This window comes from Mirounga angustirostris, unplaced genomic scaffold (assembly GCF_029215605.1).
Source record: "Mirounga angustirostris isolate CCGP_5_RB_7025 unplaced genomic scaffold, mMirAng1.0.hap1 SCAF_5, whole genome shotgun sequence".
NCBI lineage: Eukaryota > Metazoa > Chordata > Mammalia > Carnivora > Phocidae > Mirounga > Mirounga angustirostris.
In genome coordinates this window covers 77,694,704-77,712,027 of record NW_026991713.1, presented here as the reverse complement: position 1 = coordinate 77,712,027, position 17,324 = coordinate 77,694,704, and the positions used below count along the sequence as shown (strand labels likewise).

At 36.7% G+C, this 17,324-nt stretch overlaps 1 protein-coding gene across 10 annotated transcripts in view; it reads left to right on the top strand.

Moving 5' to 3' along the window:
* CCDC91 (coiled-coil domain containing 91) overlaps window positions 1–17,324 on the top strand; it is a 347,484-nt gene that overhangs the window by 300,693 nt on the left and 29,467 nt on the right. For 3 of the 10 annotated variants that reach the window (XM_064591468.1, XM_045873696.3, XM_045873694.3), the window contains one exon: window positions 8,567–9,673. The exons of the other annotated variants lie outside the window; for them this stretch is intronic. In XM_064591468.1, the coding sequence (XP_064447538.1) occupies window positions 8,567–8,677 (111 nt within the window). In that variant the 3' untranslated portion in view covers window positions 8,678–9,673. Of the gene's footprint in view, window positions 1–8,566; window positions 9,674–17,324 lie in introns of those variants that run through there. 10 annotated transcript variants of the gene reach the window in all.

The following is a 17,324-nucleotide window of genomic DNA, read 5'->3' as shown; positions in this document are numbered from 1 at the left end:
ACTATAAAATGTAGGTGTTAGACTAAGTCTCAAAACACCTTTCCACTAAAATTCCATGAGTACTCATTAAGAGGAAACTCAATCAGTATAGTGTTCTTCCTGTATTTGTAATTTGTTTTGAGTCTACAGGAGTTCTCAGGAAAAATTAATTTGTGGGGCATTTTCCAAAGTATGCTCTATGCACTTGCATATACACACACAATTCCAAAGTTTAAAAAGTTTGAGAAATGTTACTGTACCATAGCCATTTTAGCAGTTCACACTGCTTATGAGCATAAAAGCTCTGAGAAGTTCTAAAGAAAAGAAACTTTTTTTAAGCCTGCATTTCTCAAACTTACTTAATTAAAAAGCCTTAAAAAAAAAATAGGACATGTGCTACATAGAAATGGTGTTTTATACATTGTGGGAAACACTACTCTGGTATGTAAGGACCTCAACAATTTGGAAAAATCATTGTTAGTCATTTCCTAGGGCTGCTATAACAATACCATAAACTGGGTGGCTTAAAACAACAGAGATTTATTTTCTCACTAGAACTGTGAGGCTAGAAGTCTGAAATCAAGGTGTTGGAGGGGCTGTGCTGTCTCTGAAGGCTCCAGGGCATGATCTGTTCTGTGCCCCTCTCCTAGCTTCCGGTGTTGCTGGCAATCCTGTGCATTCTTTCCTTTATAGCCATATCACCCCCGTCTCTGCCTCCATCTTCACATGGTATTCTCCCCTGTGTCTATTCCCATGTTTCTCTGTCTCTTCTTATTAGGACACTAATGATTAGATTTAGAGGCCATCCTAATCTGGTATGACCTCATCTTACATCTTAATTATATCTGCAAAGACCCTTTTTCCAAATAAGGTGACATTCACAGGTGCAGGAGTTAGGAGTTAAATATATCTTTTCAGGGGGCACACAATTCAACCCATTACAATAATTACCCGTCAAACCTCATATCCCACTGCTCCTTGACCAAGTCATATGTTAGTGTGCACCAGGTCTTAGTTTTCTGACCTTTCTCTTTTATCTACATTCACTCTGTAGATAAGGCCTTCTGTGCTTTAAATAAATGCCTTCTCCATACAGATGATTTCTAAATTTGTATCCCTTGCCCTGATCTCCCCGCTGAACTGCAGTCTTATATCCAGTATCTGCCATATCTGATAGGATTAGACAAAGTAACCCTGTCCAAAACAAAATTCTCATTTTTCTGTGGCTGCCTCACTCCAGCTGCAGTCCATCACCAATAAATGGCAATAAAGAATCACCTTCGGGGTGCCTGGGTGGCTCAGTTGGTTAAGTGACTGCCTTCGGCTCAGGTCATGATCCTGGAGTCCCGGGATCGAGTCCCGCATCGGGCTCCCTGCTCAGCAGGGAGTCTGCTTCTCCCTCTGACCCTCCCCCCTCTCATGTGCTCTCTCTCTCTCTCTCTCATTCTCTCTCTCAAATAAATAAATAAAAATCTTAAAAAAAAAAAATCACCTTCGTTTCTCTTTTCCTTTCATCCACACTTCTAATCCATCAACAATTCAAGTTGATCCTATCTCAGATATGTTCCCAGCCTGACTGCTGCTAAGTTTCCATGGCCAGCAGTCTTGATTAATGTTCTACCTTTCCCAGACCAGAAGCCTCCTAACTGGGTTTTCCTCTTCCACTCTTGCCCCACTACAGTCTGCTGTCCCCAGTAACAAAGTGCGCTCTTTATCAAGTATCGAGTATGGTCACACTCCTACTCAAAACTCTGCAGTGTCCTCCCATGACCTATAGCATCCTACATGCTCTGACCACTGTCTGCTTCTCTGATCCTCCCTCCTCCTCCCCCTTGCTCATTTTGCTCCAGTTTTATTATATGTGTTGCCAATCTTCAGTCACCAGATCTGAACCCACAGTTTGGACTCTGCTCTTGCCAGTTCATCTGCCATAAAATTTTCTTTCCCGATGCTTTTGTACAGTTCCTTTCTCCCTCATTCCTTTCAGCTCTCTTCATTACCATCTTGTCCATGTGCTCTTCCCTCTTCATCCTACCCCAGAATCTCTCCCCCACTCCCGTCAAAGGCTACTTTGTTATTTTTAGAGTACTAATCTCTACCTGAAAAGTCATAATTTGTTCCTCAAACTACAGTATAAATTATATAAGAACAGAGAATTGTCTGATTCATCACTTTATTTCTAGTGCCTAAAATGGTGTCTGGCACATTGTAGGTGCTAGAGAAATACTGAATAAATGAGCAAATGAAAGAATGTATGAATACTCCTACGCAGACTTTCTCCACTGCATTCAAGCCTCCTTCCTCAGTGTCTCTCAACAGTCTATCTTTGTTCTTCTAATGTGCTTTCCTACAATTTCTAACACATCTTCTCTTTGTCTAAGGAAATGCTCTTGATACTCTGAGCACCTGTTCAAGTCCTGCCTCTGTGAAGTTTTCAGGGCTACCTTCCTGCCATGATTCCCCCCATCTCTGATCTTCCATTAGACTCTGTCTTTACACAAGAGCACCTAAATGTTCTTCCTTTATTGCATGTGTGTCTCTCCAAAGAGATTATAAACTTCTTTTTTTTTAAGATTTTATTTATTCATTTGAGACAGAGAGATACAGAGAGCAGGCATGAGCAGGGGGAGAGGCAGAGGGAGAGTGAGAAGTAGACTCCCCGCTGAGCCAGGAGCCCGACGTGGGGCTTGATCCCAGGACCTGGGGCTTGATCCCAGGACCTGGAGGTCATGACCCGAGCCGAAGGCAGATGCTTAACCGTCTGAGCCACCCAGGCGCCCTGAGATTATAAACTTCTTAAGGAAAAGGACATTATAGTATACTTTTTTTGCTCAGGCCTCAGAGCCATAATTGACCCTTACAAATAAGGGTCAATCTTGACTTTTTTACTGATCAACTGATTGACTAATTGGCTAATTGAATGCCTCAATCTCAAACATGTAAATGAAACAACAGCTTAAGGGTCTCTTGTGGGGGTGTATAATAAAGTCAGAAAAAGAGAAGCATTCATATCCACATAACACCATTAAAAGGTCAGCACTGTAATAAATAAGTGACTGAAGAGCTATTCCATTTATTAGAAGGTAAACAATCTTTCTTACCCAGTATGATGATATTAACTGGAAAATCTGTCTGAATAATTACAGTTTTAGATCATTGTACTTGACCTTTCTTCAATGCTCATGAAAGAGCTTATTAGCTCTGAATGTGAAAACGGAATCCATAAAACTTATTATTACTAAACCGGTAACATTTGCTTATGGGATCACTTTCCATCAGTGAATTTGATATCCATTCCAGCTTTTTTAAAAAATTAGATGACTTTTTAAGCATAGTTTAAGATACAGTGGAGGGCAGTTTGGAAAAGTAACATTGATAAAAGTCAGCTTAGTACTTTCACATCTCTTATATATCTTATTGGTAGAAGCCCCAAAGATACTGAAATCACAATTAGTACTAAGTGTTTTATATATACATATAATACACATAAAATACATATAATATATATACATATATACAAATATATATACAAAAACAATGTATCATATTTTCTGGTATGTAAACAGTGTTCTTAACAGTTCTATTAAAATAAGCCATTTTTGTTTGTAATTGATTTTGAATTGTGCTCTTCAGACCAGTATAAGTTCACCATCCATCAAATTGTATTTTGAAATGAAAGCTAAGGTCTAGAGATGTTTTTCTGCTTTTGCTATGGCATAAAATACTAACGGAAAGGTAAATCTAGTACAGGGAATTACTAGGAAGTCATGTGTTTTTTTTCTCCTAACCTTATTAATATTAACTTTTAGCAAGTCGTATGCTTTGAAATGGCTTTCAGTAGTATACAAACTGAAGTGATGATGCAAAGAGGAAAGATTTATAAAGCCCAGAGACCTCAGAATTTCCAGGTTGTTTTTTGTTTTTGTTTTTGTTTTTGTTTTTTTCCCAGCTGAAGCAACAGAAAATGGAGGGGGAAACAAAGCAGTTAGAGCTACACTGTTAGAAAGAGATTGTAAATCCCATACCCAGAAATGGTTGCCACCACTAGACATAATATTGTCAGCACAAAGTCATAGAATACAAATATTTGACTTACTTTGAAATGAAAGCCACGAATACAGGACTAAGCTCCAGTCTTCAAGGGGCAAAAAGAGTTGAATATTTTGCCAGAATTCTTCTTGCCTCAATAAAGGATAGGAAGTTAATGCCTAATAAAACAGAAACTGTTGAAATTCAGGAATTTGCCAAGAACATCAGCTTGATGCACTCGTTTCAGAGAGAGGAATCTGCCATCTTTATAAGAGAAAGGTCTCAAGTGTTCCTCTTCACAGACATGATTTTTGTATCATGTCCAGGGAGGACCCGCCAAATTGGAAGTTTAGGTCTGTGATAGCCCAACTTATCGTCCTTCCCATAAAGGATCAGTGTCACCTTATTGCTCCTTAAAGTGTTGAGTTCCTGTTGATTTAATGGATCCTTGACTTCAGACAGTTCTGGGGAGGCATGCTGAAAGATGTGAAGTGAACCTTGGAGCTGCCTAAACCCAAAACCAGTATGTCCATCATCTTCTAATCTACTAATTCCACAAGCAAAAAGAGAGAAGTGCTTGGTATGCTTAAATAAATCTATTAAACCTTTTTACCCTTATATATATATCCCTGCTTTTAAAAAATTATAGAATATTCATTCTGAATGCATAAATCCAGATGATTATTGTCACTTAGCAACCATCACAGGTCACATGTTAATTATGTGAGCTTGTGCGATAGGCCCTCAGAAGGAGAATAGTTTCCTCCTCTGTCTAATATTCATAAATTCTAAGATATTCAGTCAAATTTTATTTTAATACAACTCCTGATTATCCTAGGGGGCTTCTAGAAGACTGTGAACTATTAAAACTAACATTTATGATATATATACAGTGTACATGAGTTTTGAAACAATTGTAAAACACCCATGAAGCCCCCTCCAAAATGACTCCAGGTGTCTCATCTGCCTGACACCATCCTCTGCATACAACTCCAGATACAACCATCCTCATTTATGATTGTGTAATTTCCTTGCTTCAAAAGAAATATTCTATTGCCTATTGATATAACTCAAAATAATACACTTTTGAATTCTGCTTGACTTTTGTGCTGTATGAAAAAGGGTATCAGACTATCTCTAGTCTGACCACTTCCTTTTTAAATTCAATTTTATTACAAATGTTCACTAATTTATATTCTTCTGAAATATTTGATGGTATGGTTGGTAATATGTTTGTCAATATGTGATACATTAAGATTTATTACCAAGTTGTAGTAATTAAGCCAGCATTATATTTGTGTGAGGATAGGTGAATTGTCTAGTGGAACAGAATAGGGAACCCCAAGACAGATTCTTGCCTACATGGAAACCTGATTCATGATAGAAATAACATTGCAGGTGACATATGCTTTGGTTTAAGTAATCTCTATAAGATGTACTAGCTTAGATATACAGAGGTCTATGTTGAAGGATGTTCATTACAGCATTGATTATAATGGCAAAAGGTTAGGAGCAATCCAAATGTCTATCAATAGAATAATTTTTAAATAAATAATAAAATATCTAGTTTATATATATGCATATATAATTATAAATGCACAGGGGGAAAGTATGCAACCATTTGAAAGAAGAAAACAGGGGAAACTGATCCCTCATACACTGCAGAGGGGACTGATATATTTGCATCCTCACTCTGGAAAGCAGTTTGGTATTATCTATCACAATTTAAAATATGCAAATCTTATGATGTAGAAATTTCACCTATTGAAATCTGTCCAAGAGATACCCTTGAACATCTTTTGAAGGGAGTGCACTCAGCTTGTTAATTTCCTTGGTGCTTTAAAAACAAGATAAAACTGGAGCAAACTTACATGTCTATCCATGGGGAGAGGGGCTACATAAATCATGGAATAGAATCAAGCAATTTCTTAAAAATGAGATAGGGAAGATTTCCAGTAGTGGCAGCTGGAACAAAGTGATTGTATGAACCCTCCCATAGTTAACAATTCTAAGATCTGGACCAAATGTTTTTAAAAACCCATCTTTAGCGCTTGAAAGCATCCAAAAGAGGACAGAAACCACTGGGAATGGACTGGAACTGGATATTAGTACCTTCTTCTGTACTATTTGAATTTGGATGAAGTGTAAAATTTTTAAAACTACAAATATTCATATTTCAATTTGTTTTACATGTATTAAAACTAAAATTTACCTTTATCTCCTACTTATCTTTTAGATTAGGTCAGGCATATTTTCACTTTTAGAATTAAACATGGATCTGTCATTTCCTGGTAGATCGCTTTGCTCTGCTTGGTTTAAGGCTTCTTGATTCATTCAACCTCAGCAAATATTTATCAAGTGTCTAGCATGTACCAGACGCTCTTCTAGATGCTGGGGTACTGTAGTCAGCAGGACAGACAAGATCTCTGCTCACTTCAGGTTTATGTTGTAATGAACTGTCTTGTTTAATAGACATGTGGAAGCAAAAGCATATATTCCCCTGAAGGTGTCATCTGAGAGAAGAAGGGAAAAAAAGAGGAAAAAGGATAAGCAGAAATCCTATTTCTGTATGTATATTAAAATCCCAAGCTGTTAGAATTGAAAGGAGTCTTACTGGTGTTCAGTTTTTTACATGTGCATTTTGCTAAATGCATTTTTTATGAACTAATTTTTAGGATATTTCAACATTTTAAACTTTCAGTTTTTTCAGTCATTTTGAATATCAGTGGATTATAGAAGTGGAATTTAACAGAATTCTGGTTTGGATTTTTTTTTCTTTTATGTTGGGGAAAGTTTGTGGAAAGATTATGTCAACTTTTACATAAGTATGACAGGTTTATACTGTGAGATGGAATTTACTTGGCTTTTTTTTTAAGTTTCTTCATTGTTCTGTAGCTATAGGCAATGTGTTGTCATTGGTTATTTTTATACCATGGGTAAGTTGATTTTTTATTTTTTATTTCAATTCCAGTATAGTTAACATACAGTGCTATATTAGTTTCAGGTGTACAATATAGTGATTCACCAATTCTATACATTACTCCATGCTCATCACAGTATGTTCATTACAGCATTGATTATAATAGCTCTTTAATCCCCATCACCTATTTCACCCATCCCCCAGTCTACCCCCTCTGGTTACCATCAGTTTGTTCCCTATAGTTAAGAGTCTGTTTCTTGGTTTGTCTCTCTCTCTCTCTCTCTCTCATTTTTTTTCCTTTGCTCATTTGTTTTGTTTTTTAAATTCCACATATGTGTGAAATCATATGGTGTTTGTCTTCCTCTGACTTATTTCACTTAGCATTATACTCCCTAGTTCCATGCATGTCATTGCAAATGGCAAGATTTCATTCTTCTTTATGGCTGAATAATATTCCATTCTTATATACATTATTTATATATATATATATATACACACACACACACACACACATATATATATAAAATATACACACACCACATCTTCTTTAGCCATTCATCTATTAATGGACACTAGAGCTGCTTCCATTATTTGGCTATTGTAAATAATGCTGCAGTAAACATAGGGGTACATGTATCCCTTTGAATTAGTGTTTTTGTATTCTTTAGGTAAATATCCAGTAGTGCAATTGTTCTATTTTTAACTTTTTGAGGAACCTCTATACTGTTTTCCAGAGTGGCTGCACCAGTTTGCATTCCCACCAACCAAGAATGCACAAGGATTCCTTTTTCTCCACATCCTTGCCAACACTTGTTCTTTCTTGTGTTGTTGATTTTAGCCATTCTGACAGGTGTGAGGTGATATCTCATTGTGGTTTTGATTTGCATTTCCCTGATAATGAGTGATGTTGAGCATCTTTTCATGCGTCTGTTGGAACATGGGCAAATATTTTAGGGCAGAAGGGGAAGTTAGAAACTTATCTTGATGTATTCAATAATCCAGAAAGTTCTTTATTATATGACTTTTATTATTAACCTTTTGTTCACTATATTAATTTGTTATTGATACATTAAAACAATCTCTTAACTCAGCAGGAAGACCAGGTCAAGTAAGTTTCACCAATGTCAAGATTTCTTAAAGTACACCTGTCCCAAGAACTTTCTCTAACTTCAACTTCAGGACATGATCTCTTCACTTTTCCTTTATTCTGCTAAACTCTATGCAAGATGTAATTATGCTGTATTTTTGTACTGTGTATTTCTTTTGTTTTTCACATCTGTTATATTGATATGATCTTTGTGGCTATTTGGTCTGTATATTCATTAAGAACTGACATCTTTACATTTTTTGTTTTCTGAAATCACTATGATCAAATTTATGTTATTTTCCAATAACTGAATACCAGTATCAATATTAAAATTGTAATGAGTATCATCTCACTTTAGCTATTATAGGCCAGAATTAGTGACTACGTTGTCTCTGAATTTAAAGCACTATTTGATTTTCTAAATCATCATCTAAAAAGTTTCTCTAGTGGGCTTCAGTCACATAATATATTCCTTATCTGTCAACTAAGTGTATTTTTTTTCTCTTTTTCTCTCTCTTTACAAAACAAAAACAAAAACAAAAACCCAACAGCTTGATCAAGTCATCCGCCAAAGAAGCCTGTCCAGTTTGGAACTGTTCCTCTCTTGTGCTCAGAAACAGTTAAGTGCGCTAATAGCTACAGAACCAGTTGACGTTGAATAAAGGGAACATGACAAACTAACCCCACTGGCAATGGATAAATCATTAGACCTCTAAAATACATGCTGTGAATTATAAAGATGCTTTTGTTTTCCTTCCAAACCTTGGAGAATTGATTTCCACTTCAAGGGTAAACCAAATGAATATTTAGAAGAACTATCACGAGATCTAATTTATTTTCTTTTGTTTTCTCCTTTACGTTTACTGTCATTTTCTTAGGATCAGGAGTTGTTGTAGTAGCAGCAACGGAAAGTATGATGTGACCCAAAAGCTGCTGAAAATTGCCACATTACCAAAAACCTAATTAAACTTCATAGCCTCTTGTGGCCTATTATATTGTATTTGGCAAAAATAGTAAATATCTTTACTTATTGCTTCACAGTGACTCTTGATAAGATTCTATAAGGTAATCATACATTTATTTGATTTTGAGGATAGAAACAGCATGGACTTCAACATCACTTATTTGTCTATGTAACTTCGATATAAAACACTGATACGACAAAGAGTCATTCTGATATTACCAGACCCCTTTTCTGTAGTAGGATCTATGTATTTTCATCGGTAGCAATTAAAAATACTGAACATTATTATATTAATTCAGCTTTGATCTGATGTACTGCCTAAAGGGGTATGTGTGTGATATATGCTTATTTTCCTGTTTCTATTCTTCAAAGTCACTATAAATCAATAAAATCATTTTTCTTACTAATCGTATCGTGAACTTAATCTCTAGAAAGGTAATATAACTTAGCCATTTATAGGAATTCAAGTTCAAATATAAAAGATATAAAATCCTTTCCCAGTACTTCAGAATGTACTTAAATCATGAGCAATGTACTTTAATGCAAAATCATGAGGTTTTTAACATCAAAACTAAAATGCTGTCATTAAAATGTATGCAAACATTTTGTCTTGCTTTCTGAAATGCTTCTATTTCCATGAGCTTTGTACTTTTCTGGAATTTCTCAATGAGTAATAAAAAGAACTCCAAAAACTTATTTGGTTATTAGTTTTCTTTTTTTAATCTTTTTAAAAAATTAATTAACTCTTTTTTAAAAGATCTTTCTTGCTCAAATTTCTATATCCATGGATGATGATGTTTTTAATATAGACCTCCCCCTAACCATTTAAAATAATATTTACCAACAATCTTTAAATGTTGATAACTAATTAGTTTTCTCTTGTAAATTTAAAAAAAGAAATTAAAGCAAACAGGCCACGCACTTGAAATGCAGCATAGTAAATAGAGGAGGAGGGCTTTTAATTCTGGAACAAGCCAATAACACAATGATATAGGCATATTTAAAATCATTTGACTGTCGTCGAATTTAAAATAAGATACTTATCATTTACAAGTCACTTAAATATGAGTTAGATGAAAATGAAGCATAGAAGGTCATTGAAACTACGATCCAGAGAGACTAAGATCCAGAGATAGTAGAAATGTCAAGGAAATATAATACTCTACACCTCTCTTTCACCCCCTACCACCACGAATTGATTTTTTTCTTCTACTTGGGGTTCCAGCTTTGCTGTTGACTTAAACTAATTGTTGTCTGAAGTAATTCAAAACAAATTGATACTGATCAGTCTACAAGTATTTGCAGAACACCCAGCAAGCACAACTATAAACTCTTGGATTGCTATACGGTGCTTCTTTCCCACAGAGCTGTCCTTAAAGATAACTAAGAACGATCATCTGGGCAAAGAATTGACTATTTGAATACATTAATCCTTCCAAACTGAATTAGCTGATTATCTGTTTCAATGATGTTCAAGTTATAGATCTCATTGAGAACTATTCTTTTTTTCTCTGGTTATCAAAAGGACTTACTTAGACCATCTCAGGCCATATTCGCTGAGAGAATTAAATGCTTAAATATTGTGCCGTGACTAAAGGTGAGAGTTCTTCCCTGAAATGTGAGCCCAGAGTCTCAAAGAAAAGTAGTCAAATGTTTTGTGTCTAAAACTTTCTTTGCCTATTGTATGATTTTCTTAACTCTTTTTATGTAGCATTTTCTACTTTTATTTTTAAGTGTATAAGGCACCATTTGAAAGGCTGAGAGTAAGACAGCAGTTAGATTTTTGGAATGATAAAGCCATTTTTAAACTGTGATTCCATTTTTAATAGCATCCTTGAGGTTCATTAATAGAAAAGTTCTCCCTCCCCCCAAATGAGTATCTTCTTTGTGCCAAGTATTTTCACATGTTATTCCAGTGACCCTATAAAGTTACAGTATCTAGTGAAGGAGATGATATATCCACATTTATTAGTGGAGAGGTGTTTACTTGCCCACGATGACCAGGTGGAGTTGGAATTCAACCCACAGCTTTCAACACGGAGTTTTACTCTTTCTAGTACACTGGAGATAGCCGGTATTCTCTCTATGAGAAGATATCTGGAACTCTACTTCATGTACTCTCCTCACTATATTTTAATCTTAAGAAGACTACCCCCCCTTAAAAACCTAGTTGGAGTTCTGGCTCTGCCACATTCTAACTGTGGAATGTTGGGAAAGTTGCCTAACCAATTTGAGTCTCCGTTTTCTTTATGTGAGGTAGAAATAGTGATTTTTATAGGCTTTTTGTGAAAATTGAATTAGGCTTTTAAAATGCTCCATACAGTAGACCTTACTAGCGTGGCCACCAGTTCACAATAATTCCCCTTTCTCTGGGAATGGCCCACAAAATACAGGTGTGACTGCCCACAAACAATTGGTTAAACGGTATTATCCAGCCCCTCTGACCTTGATTGATCCACAAGTGAAGACCGGACCCCACTGGGCCTCCTGTGAAGAATCATCTAGTGAGGCCCTTCAACTACTTTATGTAGGGAGACAGACACAGGAACTTCTGAGGTCAGAAGTCCCCTGATCCCTGCTTTGCCTGAGTCCTGGATTCGATGAGATACCCAAATATTCTTCCAGTATGCCAACACCACTTACTTTTTTCCTCTAAGCCAGCCAGAGCCAGTTTCTATTCTGTGCAACCAAAAGAATATTAATCAAGGCAATCCAGCACAGAGCCCGCAGTGCATAATCCCTGGACACTCGGCACTTGTAAATTCTTCATTTCCTCCACCATACTAATCCACATCCAAAATGGGAACACTCTTTGATTTATTTTAAGGAATTTTAAAAATATAACTGAACCAAAGCCCCTATTGTCTAACAAAGCCAAGTAAATCACAGATACCTAAAACTATGAACAAGCAGTGCCCTATTTAGAAGTCCTCTGTCACTCAGTATCTGGAGTAGAGGTTTAAACTCAGCCTTGCTAAATGCTGATTCATGTTCCAATTCAGAGGAGCCTTGCTCAGTGATTACTTTGAAATCAAAACCAGAACAATGTCCCTATGATTGGTGTTATTCTGCACTGAGTCAAGGATCTATAATTATAACTTCATTTTTAATCTGGCAGTTAAACTGAACAGAATCAGGAAACGTTATCTATGCTTTAAAGAACAATAAAAGCAAAAGAATTATCTATTCACTTACTTAAAAATATAGCTTTTGCATATTAAATCCTGAACAAGAAAAAAAAAAAAGCCATATATAAAAACCTGGAAAATATTTCTAAAACTCCAAAGAGAAAAAGGAGAGTCAGATCAAAGCACTCGGCTCCAAGGCTTCTATTTACATACTGGCAAACAACTCTACTGTGGATCCAAAGACTCTACTAACAAGAAGCAGAAAGCCAATGTGTTCGGAGTCCATGGGCCACTTACTTGTAGCATCACCACCAGCATGATATTAAGTGGGCAGAAACTATATGAGAACTCCCAGCTGTGACTGCCAGAATTGTTTTAAGCCAGGCAAAACTAAAACTGTTCCCTTTATTTAATTGAAAAATAAACACATTTTCATACACCTAATCTGCCACAATGCAGGGGCTGCTTGGGCATCAATCATTGCTATATAAACAGAAGGAAAAACGCTGGTAAAATGTTCTTTGCTATCCTCTAGTTTTTGGTTTTCTTTTTCTCAGAAGCATCCGTTCTCCACAAGTTGATTCCCTTTAAATTTTACCTCCCCCGACCCTGCACATTTCATACTCGGCTTTCCCTGTGGAGTACTTATAGAAGTAAATAATATTTTGCACTGTCATTTTTATTTTATTTTTTAAATATTTGGTTTTATTTTTTAATGTTTTTATAATTGTCATTTTAATTAATAATTTGTGTTCTTATTTTTGTATACAATCCTTCCTCATAAAGGGAGAACCCACCTGTTTTGGGTTTATTGTGTCTTGAGGGCATTCCATGGTGCCTAGCCTGTAGTGTGGACTTCCTGTATAATTGTGAATTCATAAATAATTAAATCAATCAAGCAATCGATCATTGCATTTGTAATACAATAAATCTCAGTCAAGCAACCAATCACTGAACTTGTAATATAATAAGTCAACTAATTCCGAGCTAGTAGATTCTGACTGCTAATTTAAAGGATTAGCCAAAACTGCTGTATTTCTAAATGAGGGTTCTGTAGGAAAGTTAGCCTCTCATGAAACGGTAACCAGCCTTCTATGACTCAACAAAACTTCTAAATGCTCTAAAGTGAATTCTGTACTTCCAAACGCTACTGGAATGACTAAATCACTACATCATAGCAACTCGAGTGGTGCTCAATTGATAGAAATGTGCTACCCCAATTTAGAAAATCTTCTAAGAGTGTGAATCAGGAAGCACATCTGAAAAATGATGTGTGAAATAATTTCTTATGGTTCGAAGAGGTGCCTGGCCATAAGAGTAAGAAACAACCTTCCATTGAGAGGGCCGTAGGGTAAGTATTAAACTCACTGGTCCTGGTCCATCAGTTTCAGTTACAAAAAGAAAGGAGGAAGAAAGTTGGGAGAAGAGATTGTACACGCAGGATTCTGTGATCGAGAGTAAAAGACTCAGAGGGCCCAGCTGGGGTTGTGGTTGAAAGGAGAAGGGAGGTGTTTGGGAGTGTGTCAGGTCGGGGAACATCCAGAGCAATGTGGTATGAGAGTCCTTCTGATCACAGAAGCCAAGAAATATCTGTGATAGGCTTTTAAAATCCACCTCTGACTCCCAGTTGTGATATAAACTGGTCTTGTATTTTTGAGAAATACACAGAAATCAAGAAACAAACTCATTCAAAAGGTAGGAAAACTTGACTCAGTCCTGGCAAGCATTCAGTTCTCAGAAGTCTGGGAGCTGATTTAAAAAGAAAAATCTGAAGCCACGGAATGTACAAATTACCGACTTCAACACAGCTCAGATACGGAGACAGATTATAGAAAATTCCTTGTGGCAAGACCTATAAGTAATGCGTTTTGAGTTTTTGCTCTTCTGTGTTGGTACTGTTCTGTAAAATGTTAGTATCTGCTGGACACTGCGGAAGGCACTACCTTCTTTGAAACATTTTTCCTGTGTTCTGTTTGTATCTTTCTTTTCGCCTGCTTTCCATAACTGCCCCAAATGTAAATGTTTAATTTAAATTATAAACATGTTAGACAATGATTCAATTAGTACAGTTTTACTTATTGTCTCAGTGAGCTATTCTTTAAAATTCATTCTATGTTATAACCTTATAGGCAAACCAATATTTTTTATGTTCATGAGCTTTGCGATTGCTAAAGCTAAGCAACACGTATTTTATTTTTCTTACACGTTTCTCTTTTTTGTCTCAGAAAGCAGGGAAAAAACTTTTACACTTTTTATCAAAAATTGGCAGGTCAGCAGCAGTTCTATAAAATGAAGTAAACTAGGTAGAAATATCACATCAGACTTTTTAGAAAACTCTGGTCTGTTGTTTCTAAGCAATCCAGATAAATAACCAGCTAGCTACAGTTGTCAAAGAGTAAGATTCGTTCCCTTTTATATATAACGAAATTTTTTCAAAGTGTCCCAGTAATCTACCAGTATAACCCTTTGTTAATGCTGGCAGTTCCTCACATGAAGAAATCTTGTGTTCACAGAAGTGTTTTCTTCCTATTCCTTATAATTTGAAATGCATACTCTCTATTACACACATTAAGTAGTCTACCCGGCTAGTCTAAAAATTCTATATAACCCATAATGCAGTGTTAGATAGACCTTAACCTTAAATGTAACAGGGCCAGTGCCCTCCTTATTTTATTCTCTCTTTCTGCATGATCTCATCTGATTCCATGGCTTTATATACTGTCTGTATGCTAAAAGCCACCAAATTAATGTCCCCAGCCCAGTTCTCTGAAGCCCAGAGCTCTATATCCAACTACCTACTTAATATTTCCATTTGGATGTAGTACTTCACTTAGTAAAACCAATGCTCTTCATCGCTACCCGCCCATCTCTGGCACCCAGAGAGGTCTTTTCTCTGTGTTTTGTAATATTTCCCATTCAATGAATGTCAGTTATCATCTCCCCCATTTCTCTCTCTCTTTTTTTTTTCCCCTCACTCCCTACTTAAAGTCAGTCCTGTCAGCTTTACTGGAAGGTTTCTCCTGAATCCATCTACTTTTTCCCATTCATTTCATTACTACCTCCCTGACCAAAGCCTTTATCATCTCTTGCCTGGACTTTTGAAATAGTCTCCTCAGTGAGCCCTTGCTTCTTCTGTTCTTGCTCCCAAATAATCACTTCACCACATTACAGCTCATGATCTCCTGAGACCTAAATTTATTGAACCAACTAATGTCTCTCTGGGAAAACGCATTCATAATTTCACTTTGGAGGCTAAGAACATAAACAATGTGTAGGAAGAGAATCAAGTCGTAAGTTGTGGTTTCGGTCACTGGGGCAGGGACCCTAACAGGATGAGGTACAGATGGTAAAAGCAAGACTTGGTTGAAGACAAGGAGAAAGTTGGGTAAATGAATGGCTAAGAGACCTGCAAGTCTCCATTGGGTATGTCTGTAACCTGGGAGCCAACTGGTTCCTTTTTCCACCCTCTTTTCTTCTACTGGGCTTCAACTTTGATCGGCCTGCCTCTCTTTACTCTTACTTACTTTGCCAAGCAGAGAGTCTCTTCTTGAAGGTTTACTGTGGAACAGAATTCAACATTATAAACACCCACAGTTTCTTATGTAATCCTTTCCAGATTGGTTGGGAATTTTATTCGTGATGGTGGGAAAAGTGGAAATAGAAAAGGTACCCCTTTTCCCCCCTCTATTCCTTGAGGTAATCATAAATCTTTTCATACAGGATTGTGTATACCACAAAAGAATATGCAGCTTCAGGCTATGCTGTGCTTTTTCTGACTGAGTTGAGGTGTAGTAAATAGGATGTAGGTACGGGGTAATGAAGGAATAGCCCTGGCTTGGGGCACAAAGGACCAACATTTTCTCAGCCTTGATAAGTCTTCTAGGGAGGAGAGACGGGCTTCTGAGCCCTCATGAAAAGTGTATTTTCTCCTTGCCAGGTGGCATCACTAATCCCACCATTAGGATGCACACTGACAAATAACAAGGAAGGAAGCATAAATAAGATGGGATTGGTATCATGAGGGAAGGGAAATGGCAAAATCCAAGAGATTCCAAACAGGAGCAGTAAGAAAGAAAAGAGCCATCTCGTTGCCTACTGCCTGGCTTCAGTTTCAGCCTGTCCTTTCCTGAATAGCTATTCTAATTAGCATATATTCAATTGGCTAATAGAAATACTTGAGAGATGGAATGTGTCGGTTAACCCTTGGGCAATCAAGTTTGCTTCAACAAGCTGAGATCACTGTCAGGTGGCCATGCTTCATTCCTTTATGAAATTGAGAACATGGGACTACGAGGTTGGAGCGATTCCATTCCCATGAAGTAAGTCAAAACAAGGATGGGAGTAAAGGTACAAGATGGTCTCTGGTCTTACATTTTGGGCTCAAAGTATTTTTTTACAAACTTCTTAAAGAATAAGAGAAAATAAGGGATTCCTGGATGGCTTAGTCAGTTAAGCATCTGCCTTCGGCTCAGGTCATGATGCCAGGGTCCTGGGATCCAGTCCTGCGTCAGTCTCCCTGCTCAGCGGGAAGGCTGCTTCTCTCTCTGCCTGTAACTCCCCCTGCCTGTGCTCTCTCTCTCTCTCTCTGACAAATAAATAAAATCGTAAAAAAAAAAAGAATAAGAAAATAAAAGAGGAAGCCTGTATCTGAGTATGCTCAATGAGAAAGAAAAAGTATAATTGGATACCTTTACTGTCAATCATTTAACAATGCTTCCTGACAGAACTTAAGGAGATGATGGAAACTGTATATTATATATGCATTGTGTAGTATGGTAGTTACTAGCCATATGTGACTCTTGAACACTTGAAATGTGGCTAATGTGACTGAGAAAACTAAATTATTTTACTTTAATTAATTTAAATTTAAATGTATATAGCCACCTATGACTAGTAGCTACCATATTGGAGAGAGTGAATCTAGACATTCCCTTTCCAGGGAAGAAGCAATGACCAGGTTATTTCCCCTGATCTTTAACATAGTCAAATTTGTTTCCTTCCACCCTTTTTAAGATTGGGAGTATGCATGTCACCAGTACAAAGGCATGTGAAACACTCTAAGGAAAGATATGTCACTAGTAAAAGGCTGGGATTCCGTGCTGTTAATATGTTATTTAATTTTATCATGAGTAAAGGGTAAAAGAGACCTTACTGAGTAACCCTTCTGACTAATGTATGATTCTTGGAGCTAGGAACATTTCTAGTTTAGTGCCTGCA